The sequence below is a fragment of the Pelecanus crispus genome, chromosome 1 (genome assembly GCF_030463565.1).
Source record: "Pelecanus crispus isolate bPelCri1 chromosome 1, bPelCri1.pri, whole genome shotgun sequence".
NCBI lineage: Eukaryota > Metazoa > Chordata > Aves > Pelecaniformes > Pelecanidae > Pelecanus > Pelecanus crispus.
The window spans coordinates 204,727,906-204,744,854 of NC_134643.1; the positions used below are offsets into that span (position 1 = coordinate 204,727,906).

General features: G+C 41.3%; 1 protein-coding gene across 2 annotated transcripts in view; it reads left to right on the forward strand.

The window, feature by feature from the left end:
- ATP8A2 (ATPase phospholipid transporting 8A2) overlaps positions 1 to 16,949 on the forward strand; it is a 345,102-nt gene that overhangs the window by 246,353 nt on the left and 81,800 nt on the right. For both annotated transcript variants that reach the window (XM_075708776.1, XM_075708786.1), the window contains one exon: positions 2,589 to 2,696. In XM_075708776.1, coding sequence (XP_075564891.1) covers positions 2,589 to 2,696 — 108 coding nt within the window. The remainder of the gene's footprint in view (positions 1 to 2,588; positions 2,697 to 16,949) is intronic.

Here is a 16,949-nt window from a genome sequence, read left to right on the forward strand (position 1 = left end):
GTCTTTGCTGAGCTGGAAAGGGTGAGATGAAGAGCTGCAAAACTTGAAAACGGTCTTACCAGCAGACTGGAAAGTAAAACAGGAGGGAGACAAAAAAAAAAAAATGAAGATGTCATTTCGCTAGCATAAATACACCTCCTACAAAATAAGAGTATGTCTTAGATTGGTTTCCCTGCTTGCTTTTATCTTTACTTTTTTTAATTGTAAAGTCTGTAGGAGTTTGCAGCTTGGAAGCATCAGTCCAAGCTATCCTGAGCTTCTGGTCCACTTGTTTGGAAGGAAGGCTGCGGCTCAAGAGAAGCTGTCATGTCCTTTTGGGAAAGCAGTGCTGGTGGTGTTCTGCCATTGGATGGGGCTGGCTTTTCTTTAAGATGAATTCTTGCAGCAGACTTGCAGTACTTGTTCTTTGGGGAGCTGAGCACCGCAGTTGCTCACTGTGGCAGGGCTTTATTTCAGTCAGAATCTTGACATGAATTGTCTCTAGTTTTCAGAAAAGCAAGTAGACTGAAAGGATAAAATCCCCCCCTTCCTCCAAGTCTTTTAAAAAAAAAAAAAAATTACTTCCAGTCTCTTAGTTTTATTCATATTAAAACTGAATCAAAAAATGTGGGTGAGAGGGTTGTGTTGTGTTTGTTATTTTGGTGGGGTTTTTTGGGGTTTTTTTTGTTTTTGTTTTTTGGGTTTTTTTTAAATAAAGGAATTGCTGGTCAGATCTCCTGGGTAAACACAGTAAATAGCAAAATTTGAAAACAAATCTTCCTGCCCACTGTGTCTTCCCAGGAGAGGGCCTACCCGATGTCCTGCTCATTAGCCCAGCAACTTCTGGGGTTGAACAAAATTCCAGCTTTCTGAGAGTGCCTAGAAGAGTGTTCTTTCCATCCTCTGACATTTTGCTGTATGAATGCTTCTACTGTAAGGCAGCCTCCAGTTGCTCCCAGCTATCTGCCAGTCTCCACTGGTGCTGCAGACTCCTTGTTTGTTCTCAGTGCCTGTCCTGGAGAAAGCTCTCCTTTCTGAGGATGCTCAGTGCTTCCAGAGGAGGAGCAGTCTTGTCCTTCCAGAAGACTGTGTCTATCTCACAGTGGGCAGAACACAATACTCAGTTACACACTTCTTTGGTTCTCAGACATACTGTTCAAAAAGTCAACAAATACAATCATCAAATAGAAAGTATAAAGCTGACAACTAAACAAACACACCGTGTCCACCACAGCAACCAGTGTGTGAATTCATTCCCATGTTCCTAAACCCATATGTAATTAGTAATTAAGATTTATGCAGGTACTTCTCTGAATTGGAGCCAAAGTCATCAGCCACAGGAGTTGTTAGCATCCAAAAAAGCTGGAGCCAATAATGAGCTCAGTTGCTTGTTACAACTGAAATTGCTGATTCCATCCACTGCAGTGTAAAAGTAAAACAGCTTAAATCATCCTGAATGGCAAAATAGTTTGGGTGTGTAGGAAAAATGCCTTTCTTTAATGCAACTGAAACAAAGTCTGGAGCACAGGCTTTATGAGGAGCAGCTCAGGGAGCTGGGGTTGTTTAGCCTGGAGAAGAGGAGGCTGAGGGGAGGGAGACCTTATCGCTCTCTACAACTACCTGAAAGGAGGTTGTAGCAAGGTGGCTGTTGGTCTCTTCTCCCAAGTAGTTAGCGATAGGACGAGAGGAAATGGGCTCAAGCTGCGCCAGGGGAGGTTTAGGTTGGAAATTAGGAAAAATTTCTTTACAGAAAGGGTGGTCAAGCATTGGAACAGGCTGCCCAGAGAGGTGGTGGAGTCCCCATCCCTGGAAGCGTTCAAAAAACGGGTAGATGTGGCACTCTGGGACATGGTTTAGTCTAGTCTACCCTTGATTGGCTTAGAGTAGACCTGGTAGTGTGGGTTAATGGTTGGACTGGATGATCTTAAAGGTCTTTTCCAACCTAAACGATTCTATGATTCTATGAGAGTCTGTGCTGGACATGTTCTTGGTCATTTTAATACCACTTTTATTTACTCTTAGTGAGTCTACAGACTGAAGAATCTGTAAAGATGTAAACTGCATTGCATATCTGTAAATAGCCTAGGACAACTTTAAAACAAAACAGAAAAAAAAGCAAAGATGGTCAGTAGGTGTTGGTTGTGGTAGTGTATTACACAGCACTGAATCTTCCTCTGTGAAAGGAGTGCGAGGGGTGCACAAGGCTTGTATGCATACAGTCTGCCGTAAGGGATTTGTCCGTGTGAACTTTAACCTGAGCCTTTGAACATTTCTACCTTGATGTATGCGTTGAACCTGGCATGTGCACAACGGGAAGCAGGAGCTAGATGAGAAAAATCCGAGTTCCAAGGAAAATTTGATGAGTTTTTGGAGCTCCAAGTAAGACAGATTGGCTGAGAGGACTATCTGTCTGCCCTGCCATGAGGCAAAGATTAAAGAGGAGAACTGGTTTATGCTGTTTAAACAACCTGTGCTACTGGCCTGAAACCAAGTGTGGTAGACAGGCTTGAGTGAGACTGACAGAGACCTGAACAGAGACGTGTCTGTAGGTTAGGTGGACAGAGGAAGTGCCCTGTGTTGACTCGCCTTTTTTACCTGCTCCTTGACAGTTCAGTCACCTGGCCGTCTGGGGAAGCATGCTGCTCTGGCTCGTGTTCTTCGGTGTCTACTCGGCCATCTGGCCCACGTTTCCCATCGCACCAGACATGCTGGGGCAGGTGAGTACGAACGCCTGGCTGCACGGTTAAGCCGCTCAGCCCAGCGCCCCGCTGTCGCCAGCGCCGCTGCTTCCTGAGCGCTCGCAATGCTTGGAAAGGAACTGTGCTACAGTAAGAGCACTTGTACTTCATTTTAACCCTTTTTTAATTCCTGCATTCATTTAGCTTAATTGCCTCATTAGAAGAGCTTTTTTCCTCCCTAGAAGTGACATCATACATTACTCTATGCACTGTGGATACCATATGACAATTCTCAGTTCACTTGGATAGCAGTGAAACTGTCTCTTTCATTAGTGCTTTCCTAGTAAGACTTTTCCTGTTTGACAAAATGCCAGGTAGAAATTTATTTGTTTGGGGGGGTGTGTTCTTTTATCGTGGGTTCTTTCTCTTCCATATATTTTGCTTTCGTATTGGTCTTTTTTTTCCTGCATTCATTTAAAACAAACCAGAATTTACTTGAGAATGGGATGAGATGGTCAGAAGCAGAAGGGAAGCTGATATGTTACTGGTCCCTTTATAATAGTAGAGGAATTCTGGGTTTGTTCTTTCAGTGTCAGCTGAGTTCCAGGTGGCGAAATTTTCCCTTTGGTGTCATTATTTCAACCTGTGGTGAGAAGACTGAGTCATGAGCCTGTCAAAATCACTCAGGAGTCTTGTCCATATTTAAAATAAGGGGTTACCATGAACAATTAAGGACTTAATAAATCTATCGTAAAAAGTTACTCTGTAGAAGTGGAACTGTTGTCAAAATGACCTGAAAAGGGTATTTTGTAATAAGTTTAGAGTTTTCTTTAATGCAAAGACGCTGTTTACGATACAGAAAGAAGAAAAGTAAGCTAATAATTTTAACAAAGAATCTAAGCATATTTAATGCATATCACCCTTGCGTACTAGAAAATAATAATTAAAAAAGCCAAGTATTGATAAGCTAATTAGAGATTTTCGAGGTTACTCTCATGTTTGTACTCAACAAGAGCAGTTGGGCGTGATTTTGTTACTGTTCTGGCATACATATTTTATTATCTTGTGCTAAAACACTGGGGATAATGGAGACTGTGGTAGATTTTCATGGACAGCTTTTTACAGTAGAGAGTAACAGCTGACAGGCTGGGATCAGCAAATAAGTGACTGACATACAAAGCCTCAGTCCTCCGATAGTATTTCATGGTGATCTTTGTGTGTTTCACAGCACATACAGCATCAGTAGCTCTAATTCACATTTTCATATATCAAGCAGAAATTTGACTTGAGTGTTATGCAGAGCCACAAACTACTTGTCCTCCACAGCAGACTTGTAGTGCTGCTATTAACATGTCAGCCTTCTAAAACACAAACAATAAGGTGAGCTGTTCCTTCATACAAGAAGGATCAAACTATTCACATTTAGCTTGATGTTGTTTGTTTTTTTTTTTTTTTTTCAAAAGTAGCTCCCATTTTTTTAATTGCAACTGCAACAAAATTCATATTGTGTTGGTTGTCAACGTCTGCTCCAACATAAACCACAGGTCTCGGAACAAAAGCTTCATGTTAATAAGGTTTTGGTTTTGCTTGAATATGTTTTTAGAAAGTGTTTCTATTTAAACTTTCATTTTAAGCTTTGCTTTTCTGACATTATGACTTAAGAAGTGGTACTAATACCTTGCTGGGATGAAAATAATCTAATGTACTTTTTTTTTAAATGGAGAACGCAATTACATTGAGTGTCTGGTCCAGTACTTGTGGAGCTGTGTCCCTGGGTCAGCAGTCATCAGTCAAAGATGTTAAGGATTGTTCATCATTCTAGAAAGACACTTTCTGAATACAGGCAGTCAAGAAATAATCTGTTGTATGGCTTTCAGGGTGTGCATGGGGGGGAACAATACTATTCCATCACAGTTTTTTGTATTTTTGTGAGAAGGAGCAGCAGTGGAAGAGAGTGGATTTTTTTTTTGTTTCCTTTTATCCTTTTGTAAAATCAAGGAAAGCTCCCAAGGTAGAGGGAACTTGCTTACCACTTGCATTAACTTATATAAAGTCTCTTGAGTAATTGGTTGCTGTCATAAAACCAGCTCATGAGCTGGGATCGTGCTAGCCTCTAGTCAGTAAAATTAATTGCCTTGCTGCTTTCCAGACTTAAGCTATTCCTTCACTCCTGCTATCTTCTTTTCTGTGTTTACAAGTAATCAAGGTATCTTAAAAGTAAAATGAGACAGTGAAAAGCTTACTTGGTTTTGGTTATAAATCTTGCTAGTGTGTTTATCTTCAAATAAACTGAACTCCACAACATTTTAGATTCTCATACTATGCAATTCTAATAGCACTTGAAGGGAGCTGTTTTTAACTGTAATGCTGATCTAGCATCTGTGCCAACCAGGATTTTGTCCCATCAGTAGAAGGCATAGGAGGTGCAAAACATTTTATTCCGTCCATTCATCAAATGTCAGCATGGAGCCTTGCAGACTTTTAAGTATGTGAAAAGATGCTTTGTTTCTGCTGGGATTTGTTAAACCATTTTCACTAAGTATTTGTTTTCTCTTGCCCACTGTATCTTGAGCATTTTTACCAGGAAAATAATACCATAGTTTTTTCCAACTTGAGGGCAAAGGGAAGCAACTTAGTTGACTCTTTGACAGCAGAAAATAGCTATTTCTTCTGTTTCCACTACAATATTCATAATAAAATACATATAACATAATAAGACAAAGCTGTGATAAAAATCTCAATAGTCCTTAATAGTAAGTTTACCAATAGTATGACAACTGGTACTTTGGAAGTAAACTCTCTGGCTGTTTTGGGGAAACCTTTTCAGACACACAAATAGTATTTTCCTTTAATAGGATCAGAAGCAATAATGTAAGACCAAGGAAGCCCTCTGATAGCTCTCTTGGCTTTCTTGAATATTTGTATTGTTTTTAAGACAAGTTCTTTTTGTATTTGCAGAGAACAGTATACAGAGAAAAGTCAGTGCCTGGTTTTTTGTCTTGCCTTTGGAGACAGGATACTTGTGTGGGAGCTGACTGTTTTTGAATGAGCACTTCCAGATGACAGCATTTTGTACAATATATAAATCCTTTCCCACCTTCCAGTAGTTAAGACTTACCACCGCAGATAGTTGGAAACAAGTAGATGCCTATGTTTTTGAAAGTGCCTACCCACTTTGATACTCATTAGTTCAGAGGTGGTACAGAAATGTGCTGCTCTAAGGATGTGGGTACCTTTTTAATTATCCTTTTCCTGAACTTCTGGGGCTTGTGGCTCATAACCCAGTGGTATTTTGTTGACCAGCACATTAGCCATAGTCCTGCCCTCATGCAGTCTTGGGTATTCTGTTTGCCTGGGGGATGGGGATTTGGTGCTCGAAGGGAACAGCAAGCAATAACATTTGTGCTCATTTCTTGCATATGTCATACAGGTGGTGTGAGTGAAATGCTGCTCATATTCTTTTCTTGTATGGATTTCTTCATAGGAATTGTAGCATACTTTAGGTTTATGGGAATAAAATTACACTGTATGGGATCAATGTCTGTGTGCAGGTGTTCCCACCCATGCACATACCTAGATACCTGTGCCTGAAAGCATGTATATGTGTACAAGAGGATGTTATATATGTGTATGAAAGTGATCATGCTTTAAGTCTTGATCCAGACATTATCCAAGATGAAGAACAACAGATACCTTCCTTCTCCACCCCAAGCTAAAATACTGTATTTTTAGTGTTTACGGGAGAGTGGGGGTGGCAGGGAGGGGGTGTTCCCATCACCCCTCTGAAGCATCTGTTATTGGTTGTGGATGAAGAAAGGACTACTACTGAGCCGGGATTGTATTTTTTTTTTTTAAATCTGTTTCCCTTAATGCAAGTGGTGTGTTTTGTCTCTGCCTCATTAGTTGTTGTTACCATTAAGGAAATGTCTTTAGGAAGATTGGTATTAGTGTCATTTTTTCAACTTGGAGGGGAGTGGGTAGAAGAGCAGGGGTTTTAATCTGGTTTTGAGAGGTCCTACATTGTGGTTAATCCAAAGTGCAGGTTAGTAATTTCTAGGTTTTTAAACTTTTGCTTTGTGCTGTATGTGGTCATATCTCAGAACTGGGGTTTAAGAATCGTTTTGAGTTTGGAACCAATTATTTTGATCTCAGGATGGCATTAGGAAGCCCTTTCTCATCGGAGGCCTCCAGCTTCCTCATGGCTGGAGGTATTGAAGTTGGAGCTGCTGCACTTCCCAGTTACTTTTGTACAACTGCAGCTAAGGGGAGATTCATCAAAATCATAATCGAAATAATTGTTGTACCACCAGCTCTGCTTCTGCGTAATGGAAATGGCAACATGTAAAAAGCTCATGCTTTCACAGCTCTAATGGCAGGCTTGCTTTTTGTTTCGTAGTTCTGCTGACATCCTCGACAGAAGATACTTCTTTTTTTCCAGCTAAACTGTCAAATTCTTGCTAGGTTATTTGTCTACTTACATAAAGACTTTAAGGAAGCTGTGCATCAGCGTTACCTGGATTAAGGGTGCTTTTTAAAAGATCCCAGTAATCGAGATCTCTGATCCCATATAATGTGACAGTAGCAGGACTTAATCATATTAATGGTTTGTCAAGAAAACATCTATTCCTCTTTCAGCAAAGCTTCCAATTCTTCTCTGTGTATGCCATTAGCAAGACAGGTTCACCTTAGCTATTGCACTAGGTCGTTGGCCTTTGAGGCTGGGAGGTGATCCAGAGGGTATGATGAACTCTGGTTGCATGGCCAGTTTAGTAGCTGCCTTCGGTCTGAAGGTCTCTTAAATCTTGCTGATTCAGTTATTGCTGAAGTGTGTGAGAAACCTGCATGGTTTGGAAGACTTGGAAACAATACAAAACAAAATCAAAAAATCCTGGAGGCGAGATAATAATCATTATTGTAACGTAATAAACAGGTTTCACATTACTGCTCTTGCAAATCCACACTGAAATACTGACAGCTTAATGTACGTTTTTGTGTTTTCCAGAATATTTTTGCCTTTCTCTCTACTTTTGAATCTTTTTTCCAGAGGTCCCAGTTGTTCTTTCTGGCTTCTCGTATTTCCGCAGTTTGGTGCTAGTTAGAAAATTGGCTGTTCTGATTGTGGTTGGTTTGTCTGCAATCGGTTGCCCATTACATTGTGGTGTCAATGTTTTGGTCGGTGGAAATGCTTCATCCAGCTGTTAGGCAGAAATCAGACGTTGCCTGCAGATTGAGGTCCTTAATGCCTGCTGATCGTGTTTGTTTTTATTGTTATGCACAGCGGTCTCCATGGCACTTGATGTGGTTTTGGAGCTTTTTCTGCAGTTTTGGACTAGGCTCTGAGCAGACAAATTAGACTAATGAAGTATGCATATATTTTTAAGCATCTGTTGAAGGAGTGGATTGGTTGGGTTTGAGCCACACATGGCTGTCAGAAATGAGTCTTTCCCTTCTAGATCCCTGGCGTTGTGTTGTTCTATGTCATACACCAGAAAGATGAAAAAGTTGAGACAAATGAAATATTTTAATAACTCCTGAATGTGAAACTTAATATGTTAAACATGCTTATTTTCTGGAGGCTAACCTCCCAAAACATGCCACTTTACCTATTTGGCAACTCTGCAGCGAATCTATCCTAAGTATGTCTAAAAGATGTCCCAGACTTATTTCTCTTTTGGAAGTATTTCACGAAGGCTTTAAAGCAGGACTGTATATGCAGCTGTGCCCAGCACTGTGCTGGCATTTCTTTTATAGAGCCATGTGAAAATAGGGTTAAGCCACAAGCATAAAAACTCATTCCGGTTTGGCGAGGCAGTCAGCTGGCCTTCAGACTTCTCTGAAGGTCTTCATGTGCCCACCTTCGCTTGGGTCTTTATTCTTTCTCTGCAGAAGAACTGTGGCTAGCAGGCTATAGGGTGGTAGTTGGGGCAGCAGTAGGAAAGTGAGTGGGGATAAATGGTTACCTGCAGGTTGTGCAGATGGTGCCTAGGGTGTCAGCTGGTTTTTCTTTAGTGTTGCAGTGTAACCTGGATGCTAGCCACACTGTCTGGCCAACGTCTGTTTGGAGATCAGGTAGCCTTAACAAGTTTAAATGCTGCTCAGTAGCTTAAATAGAAATACAGTGCGCACACCGAACACTTGCACTTCTGCGTAATTTGCAGATTATCCAGATTTATTCGTTTTGGAGTGGGATATAGCGGTGTCCAGGAACAAGCTCCTTCACTTAGGATAGAATTATCGTTCCATGGTAATGGACTGTGCTTCAAAAATTGCACCTTTTTTCAATTTGGAGTCCAGGGTTGCTCAATGTCCTTCAAAATTTCCCCAAATCACTTTTTCATGTATTTAAAAGTAGCAAAGCCTTGTTGCATGCTTGTGGAAAGATGTTTGGAAGATATCCTATTCAGTATTTTCTTAATTAGAAACAGCTCGCTTTTAAATATAGAAAAGCAGCTACTGTATTGTACCAGAGGCAGTGAGTACTAATACTCGTGTCTACAGAAGAAGTCTGTGTTTTGAGCCCCTTTGGCGAGCAAGGGCAAACTAAGAACGTATGACTTGCCATACTGGATCAGAGCATTTCTGATGTAGGCTGCGTTCTGCATTAGAAACTTAAGGAAGAAAGCCAAACAGCTCTGCAGTGTGGGTTTGTCATGTGTGACAAGGGTTTGTGTGTATCTCGGTAAAAGAAAAAAACTTGGCTAGCGTACCTGGAGAGTAGCCAAACAATTTTTATGCCTCTTGCGGAGCACTCGGCCTCTTTGGCATCTTTTGGGGATCAACTTTGTAGGCTAAGTGTGCTACATGGGAGACGGGCAGGGTGGGCTGGAGGGCAATGTGAGAGGCTTCATAGCCAAGAGATTTGGGTCTGCCTCTGCACGCGTTCACTATTTGGCAATCCTGTCTGTGGTTGTCATACGTGGGAACCAACCACATTTCCAGGCAGTGTGAAGGCATCGAGCGATATCATGTTCCTGTGTGGAGTTTATTGGCTGAATAGTCTAGCATGATGCAGATGGGCAGGAGGAGAGGACATGAAAGCAGAGAAATCAATATGCTGTTCCTGTAATCTCTAGGACACAAAGAAAGGAAGGTGGTAGGGTAATTGTGTACGTAAGATGGTTTTTGAAAGAGCATTTAAGCTCGTAGCAATGAAGCTGTGGCTCCTTTAGAAAATAAGAGGAGCAGCAGATGGGACCTATTCCAGAGGGCAGGAGGTGACGGTTTGTGAGTTGGAATTAGTGGTTTTATAGCTTGCTTTGGTCACACTTAAGTTGCTTTGTTTTCTGATGGGTGCAGGAAAGCCCAGATAGCAGATATTTGGGGTTTGGTTGGGATGTTGTTTTTCCATTCATTCCTCGGGGACAGGAGGGTCATGTTATGTTTTTATTTCATTTTACATATTATAAAGGGGTTTTGTTTGTGGGGGATTTTTTTTTGTTTTAGCTGAATTTCTGCCCCATGTCACTGTTTCTTTCCTGCGCTGGTTGGATTGCATTTTTGTAAGAGACAAGCATAACTGTTTCATATGGGAAAATATTTCGAGATCAATTTGAAACATACCTTTATTCCCTTTCCTCCCTACAGTATAAGTTTCATGAGATCATTTTTTCCCAATTGTATTATGTCAAAATTTGATCCAAAAAGCCCTGAGGAGTGGAAATGATCTCTCTTACATTGTTCTAAGGCAAACATGGGTCCACAGGCTTCAGGAGTAGTGAGGCTGGAAGGAGTGCAGCCCTCCCAAGTACCCTGCCCGCGGCCGTGGGTCGGCTGGTGCCGTCTGTCCCCTGTGGCTTTCCTGTTAACTTGACAGCTGGCGGCAACAATGGTAGCTTGTGCTGCTTCTCTACTGGTGGACATAGCTGACAAAAAGCAATTCTAATCTGAATGCTCTAAGTTTTGGGAGTCCCTTTGGGTGTCTGTGCAGGAAGACAAACTGCACCTATTTGGCTTGTGGAGTGTAATTTCCCGTTTGGGTATGTGTATCACTTGAGCTGGTATTTCTATACCAGTAACGTTGTCAGAAGGCATAGGGAAGAGACTGTGGAAAAGAGTAACAGTGTTGTAACAGTGGTGCTGAGCAGATACACACTTAAGCTTCCAGAGAGTTGTATTTTCTTTAGAGAAGTATGTGATTTGATAGGATTGATAGGAAACAAGGACAGAGAATAATACATACAGGTGTTGTCCATAACATCATGCCTAAAGTGTGAAGGACCCACTTGTGATTGGATGTGCCACCATTGGTCTCTGTACCATAAAACCCAACAACGGCACCTCTCAGTAGCCTGATGTTGGGAAGTGAGTTTCTTCCACCGCAGTCTCTTGCCAAGCGTCTTGCAGGGCTCCATCTTGCAGCTCTGCACACATCTCCCTTTTCTGACTGAAGGCAATGTGGTGCTTACTGTAGAGTCAGCAGGCCAATGCAGAGAAAGCTTGGACGGTAGTGTTGTCACACACAAAAAAAGACATCCCTTCTCTGTAGCACGGAGTGCTTTCTGGAGGATGCTGGGGGAAGGGAAGGAATGGTTCAGTACAGTGGCTGAACTGTAGAACAAATGTTAGAATTGACCCAAAATGGCTTTTTTGTTTTCAATAAATCTGCCCAAATTCATGGTGTCAAACATTTCTCTGAAGGTACTCTTACCCCTTCTTACCCTGTTCAGCAACTGGGAGATGCCAATTCATTTCAAAGAAACGAACTAGAACAATATTATATGCAAACTTATTTCCTTCATCTCATTCTCTAAAGTGATGGACTCATTTAGATTGAAATCATGTGTTTGGAGCATTTCTCATTTTCAGAAGGTTTCTGGGAAGGAAGAGGATGAACACCTACCAGCCATCAGTTCCATCTGTAACAGTCTGTGAGCTGCACCCAGTACTGCACACAGTACTGAGCAAAGGAGATGCTGGTTGAGGGAGTGGGTTTCTTAGAGAGGGGGCAAGGAATATAAAGGGTAGAATGAAGAAACATTTGGCTTTCAAAGTTTCCATGCCATACTCAATTTGTTGTTTGCCATTGCATGGGTGTGCAAAATGTGTGAGTGACAAGAAGAGAAGGTAATGTGGTTAGGAGAGTGTAGTTTTACACTTTACAAAAATGGCTATCACCTTTGCAAGGACTTCTTTTGTATGGTATTTTGGAGTAAGCATCTGTTTTAGTAAATGTCTAAAGGGTTTTATTTTGGTATTTCTTTTATTAGTCCTATGGTCTCTGTATGTATGCAAGCTGTTGCTTGCAGTGTTTTATCCAACAGTTTGTGTACATACACTAGAACAGCCAATGTTTGGCATCTCATTTTCATGTGTGGAAGATATGTTCTTGTTATGGGGTTCTGAGAGAATTTGAGAGAGAGATATACCAAAAAGGGATATTTTTAGTCTATTTCTATTTCAGAGAAGCATGAAAAGTAGCCACTTCAAACTTTGCTTCAACAGAAGCTGCATTCAGGGAAGGCCTCTCCAAAGTCAAGTGGAGTTTTTCCACTCCCATGATACAGAATTCAGAGGAAGTGATGGCGATTTCTTTGATAGTGTTATACATTTGACTTCATTGTGCTTTTATAAAATTGGATGCCAATATAAAAAGAAACTTTAAAAAATGGAGGAGGGAGAAGTAAGCATATGGAGTAACAAGACATGTATCTGGTGGGGAGCGGAACAACAAAAAATAAGACTCTGTCAAACAGTTTTCCTTAGGTGATTATAATAAGTGCTGTTGTCATTTGGCGTTAGGCAAAATCTCATTGAGCTGATGGGTCACACCACTACTGTTCCTTCAGAAGAAATGTGAAGAGCAGTTGAACTCCTGAATCACTGGCATCTTCACACAGACCAAAAGATGTGTGAAAAGCAGCCATAAAATCCAAAATGTTTTCCAAGGACCCAATAAACATTCAGTGACAAGTGTATTCGATTTCAATTGTGTGTAAGGGAGAAAATATTACTGAGGGGCGTGGAATTATATTGAACAGTTGCAAACAGCCAGAGAGGGGACAGAGAGCGTGCTTTTAAGTGAAATTACTGGCTGGATTTAGAGCTGGGACTGTGAAGAGTAAGTGTGTTCTGGTCTTTTGATGTTAGAAGTCAGAAAAATAAGCATTTATCATGCTTTTCCTGTGCAAGCAAGCAGAATTGTTTTAAAGCCATATATAGTTTGCATCAGATTCTAATGAAGGTGGCCTGCAAGGATTGAAATTTAGCCAAGTGCTGCCTGTCACAGGCAACACAAAGTAAATGACAGCCTGTAGTGGAGCTGGATACTGGGGTTCATTTCAGAACCAGAGACATTAGCACTCTTACCCTACTTTATTATTCTCATTCACTTTCTTCTGCCACAGCATTGTGTTCCCTAGGTCTCGACTTCCCTTCCCTGCAGGGAAGTCACTGCTGGCTTGGGAAAGCTGTGCAGAGAGTAGGGTTGTTTCCCTGCTGTGCCATTGCTGTCAGTGTTAACCATGCACAAGTGTTACTGGTCAAGGTCCCTGGTCATTCCCCAGCGTTCATCTCTATGCATGTCCCTGTTCTCTGGGATCTTTTGCCACTTCCAGGATCTTTCCTGCAGCCAGCATCTTCACCTTCTTCTTTCCAGACCCCCTCCCCCATTTTTTCCCCAAGATAATCGCTTCTTTTCATGGACCCTTGTTTTTGGCATGGAACCCCAAGCGCCTGGTTTTCCTCATCTAAATAGTCTGTATGCAGAAGCACAACACATAATCGGCCTTGTAATTGGGCATAATGTGTCATATCTGTTAGAGAATTCAGGACATGCTACTTCTGTTTAGTCTAAATGTTATCAAAATCTACAACCAGCCTGTATGAGATGCAGCTAGAGCAGGCTTCTGCTGGAGAGTTCAGAATTTCAATTTTGGACATTCAAAGATACACACGCCCCCTCCCGCAGTTGTTTGCTGCCTTCACACTTGAAGCTACTTTCTGCAATGGGGTGTCAAGCAGTTTCATATGTATTGGCTTCTGATGTTGTATATGCGGAAGAGAATTGACATGTGCCTCAAAAATCAGTTTTATATTCTCCAGCAGGAGTAAGTTTTTCAGGAGAGGCTCATCTTTGGATGATCCTTTGAATTTCTCCCATCCCAGAGTGCCTGCCTATTCTATGAGTAGCTGTGTCGCACACAGCCAATCCTACTGATTTTACTGGAACTATGTGAATGGTTTCTATATGTGGGTGTTGCAAACTCAGGTCCATAGAATTTGTTGTGGTTTCAGTCACAAGTCCTGGAATACATCAATTTCTTGTTGAAATATTCTTAAGGATCTTGTTAGTCTTGTTTAGGGGAAGGAAAATCCTCTCCATGAATCAGCCTGACTGGATAGGTATGGTCTTGTGGGAACTTCATAAGAGAATACTCTTTCCAGAAAACCAAACTGCTGTGTGCCAAGCAATCTCTTTTCTTCCTGTAGATCTAGGGGTTTAAAGTTGCTGAGATGTTCTTGTCCGTGATGCTTGTGAAGTGCTGATGTAGCAAATGTATTTACCGTTACAGGTTTGGTTCCTTTTCTCCCACTCTCTTCTAGTAGAAGTATACGGCTTATGTTCTAAGGCTTTCAAGCCTCATGTAATATACACAGTGTGTGAGATACACACCATACAGGGTGATAGTAGAGGGGAGAATGGGCTTTGTTAGTCACATGGGTGTGAATATTTTGAGAAATACTTTTGTGCGCTCTCTCTGACACACGATGTGGGAAACGCTGCATTGGTCCGGTTAGTGGTGTAACAGGAGCTTCCTGCGTGTGATGTGTCCGTCCAGTGCCTGCAGGGCTTGTTAATGTTGAGCCTCCTTATGCTGTGGATACAGAATTTTGGCTTTCTGAGAGCAGAAATGGACTGGAGATCTATGTAGAAAAGATTTACTAAATATAGCATGTGAATGTTAACAACTGTAGATATGTTGTAGCATCAGCTGCTCTCATGTGTTGCATCAGAGCTCTTTGCAAGGTTGGGTCTTTTGCAAGTGATTAAACTGGAAGCTCATTGCTAAACTGACAAACTTGGATTGAACAGAGCAAGTTCAAGTTAACCGTCTGGATACTCATTAAGGGGATCCTGGGCTTTCCATGAAGCAGGCTGTAAGCAGATACGTACAAGTTATCAGCTCAAATGGGAGGTACGATGCATCTGCAATTACTTTTTACACCAGAATCTCTTCAGATACTGCTTTAAGACAGACTACAAGAGGGGTTGTGTGAGAGAAAGAAATGTCAACAGGGGCAAAGAGAAACAAGAGCTGTGGAGGACATTGCCTGAGTTAAATTATGCTCATTAATTCAATTTGAGGCAGGAATGTGTGTAAATAAACCCTGGCAGCTGCAGCAGCTCTCATTTCTGCAGGGCTTTGGCAGGAATGCAGGGGCCAATGGACATGAAATCCTGGCGCTCTTTTGAGAAATTGCAGGCAGACAGCTCTGCAGCCGGGAGAAAGAACAATCCAAGATTTACTGAAAAGACGTAATCACTTTAAGCAGACTTGAAGAGTGTGGAGTTTCAGACATGCAGATTTGGAGGTAAAATTAGTGCAGACAAAAACTAAGTCATTGAAAAACCGTGGGGCTTACCTAATTCTCCTGGGTTAATGGCATTATTCACGTTCCAAATGTCCAGCCTCAAAATGGAGCATGAGAATTGTAGTTGTACCATTCAGTGTCTTCAGAGTAACCTGAGTCTGGGTTTTCACAAGCACTTGTCTACAGATAGTGTAACTGTTTGCACTATGTACAGAAAGTCAGATATACTGGCCGCATGAAGTAAACTGGGTTGTGTCCCGAGGAGTCTTTGGTCCTCTTCCTGATACGGGATCCCCACAAGTGCCTGTAAGAGCCATGGTCCTAGAATTTGTCCCGTCCCACCCAGATATTCAGGGGACAGATATCTCAGTTGGGTGCTGCAGAGCTGAGGATGGGAGAGGGGCAGTTCTGCAGCAGTTGACAAGTGACGGATGGATTCTCAGATCAGTAGATTTTCCAGTTGTGGTTTTTTAGTAGTAGCAGTTGCTATTTGTCTGAAACTGATTTGAATCTGAGCTTTATATCAACATTATATAAAAAAAAATTTAAAAACAAGGCAAACAGTCCCTGACCAACAAAGAATCCTTGGTTTTGCTGGCTTTAACCTTGAATTTTGAATAAGAAAGTAACCTAGAGCTAAAGCAGTTTGAATTTTAAAGGCAGCCAGATGAACATTTCAGTAACAGCATTTGAGGTAACTATTAATTGATAATATTTTACCAAACACTTGAAATCTGATAGTTACTTTACTGCTATATGAAAAAGCAAGATTTTTTTCCCTCAAATGAAAACCAACTTCAGCCTAGGTCCCCTGTCCTACAGATTTGTGTTTATCTAAATTCCATTGTCTTCAAATATTTGCATATCTGAAAATTTCTGAAGTGTGCTGGCAAGGGAGCCTGTGCGAAAACAAGATCTAGTAAGGTCAAAACCACAGAACAAAAGCTGCAAATGGAAGAACTTTGTTAGCAGTAATAATAATGCTTAGTATTTGGATGTTCGTTGGGTTTTGGAGTAGCTTCTTTGCTTTGCACATTAGATAAATTAGTGCATAAAAAGATATGTATGTATTTAATTGTAACTTTCTAAAATGTAACAAAGTGTGTCAATAGCACTTCCAAATTTTAAAGTAAGTTTCTTAAATAGCACTTTGAAATATTTGTGTACTCTGACTTCACCACTGTCTTTTTCTGTGGGATGTAGTACAGGCACCTATGTATGGCTGATGGTAAACCAGGAGGCATGCGGGGAGTTTCACAAACAAGCAGATTAATTGTTCAAATTTTCAACTGGATGCTATTTTGTTAAATAGCTATCTCTCAGTAGCAGAGCTGCATTAAATACATTGACCAACATGTCATAAGTTTTTCTTACTGCTCTGTGAGACAAGAACACATGAACAGACCAGAGATTTTTGTGCCATTTGGAGCACTGATTGACTTTTGGAAATGTAGGTCATAAAAACAGGGAACTGGGAAAAGGCAGCCCAACAGTTAAACAAGGATAGACCCGCTCACACATAACACTTGCATTAATTTTGTCAAAAGTGGCATAAAAACAACAGTGTGCAGAACTTTACTGGTCCTTCAGACAGTTTAATTACGAGCTTGTCATAAATCTGTTTCTTTTAGTATGGAAAGATCTGCCTGAGCAGTGGTGGTCAAAACTGAGGGCAGACTGCTGAGGCTCCTAGTACATTATTTTGTGCTAACCCTTTTCTTAAGCTGTTGTTTACATGCGGTGTTATTTTTGCCTCTTCCA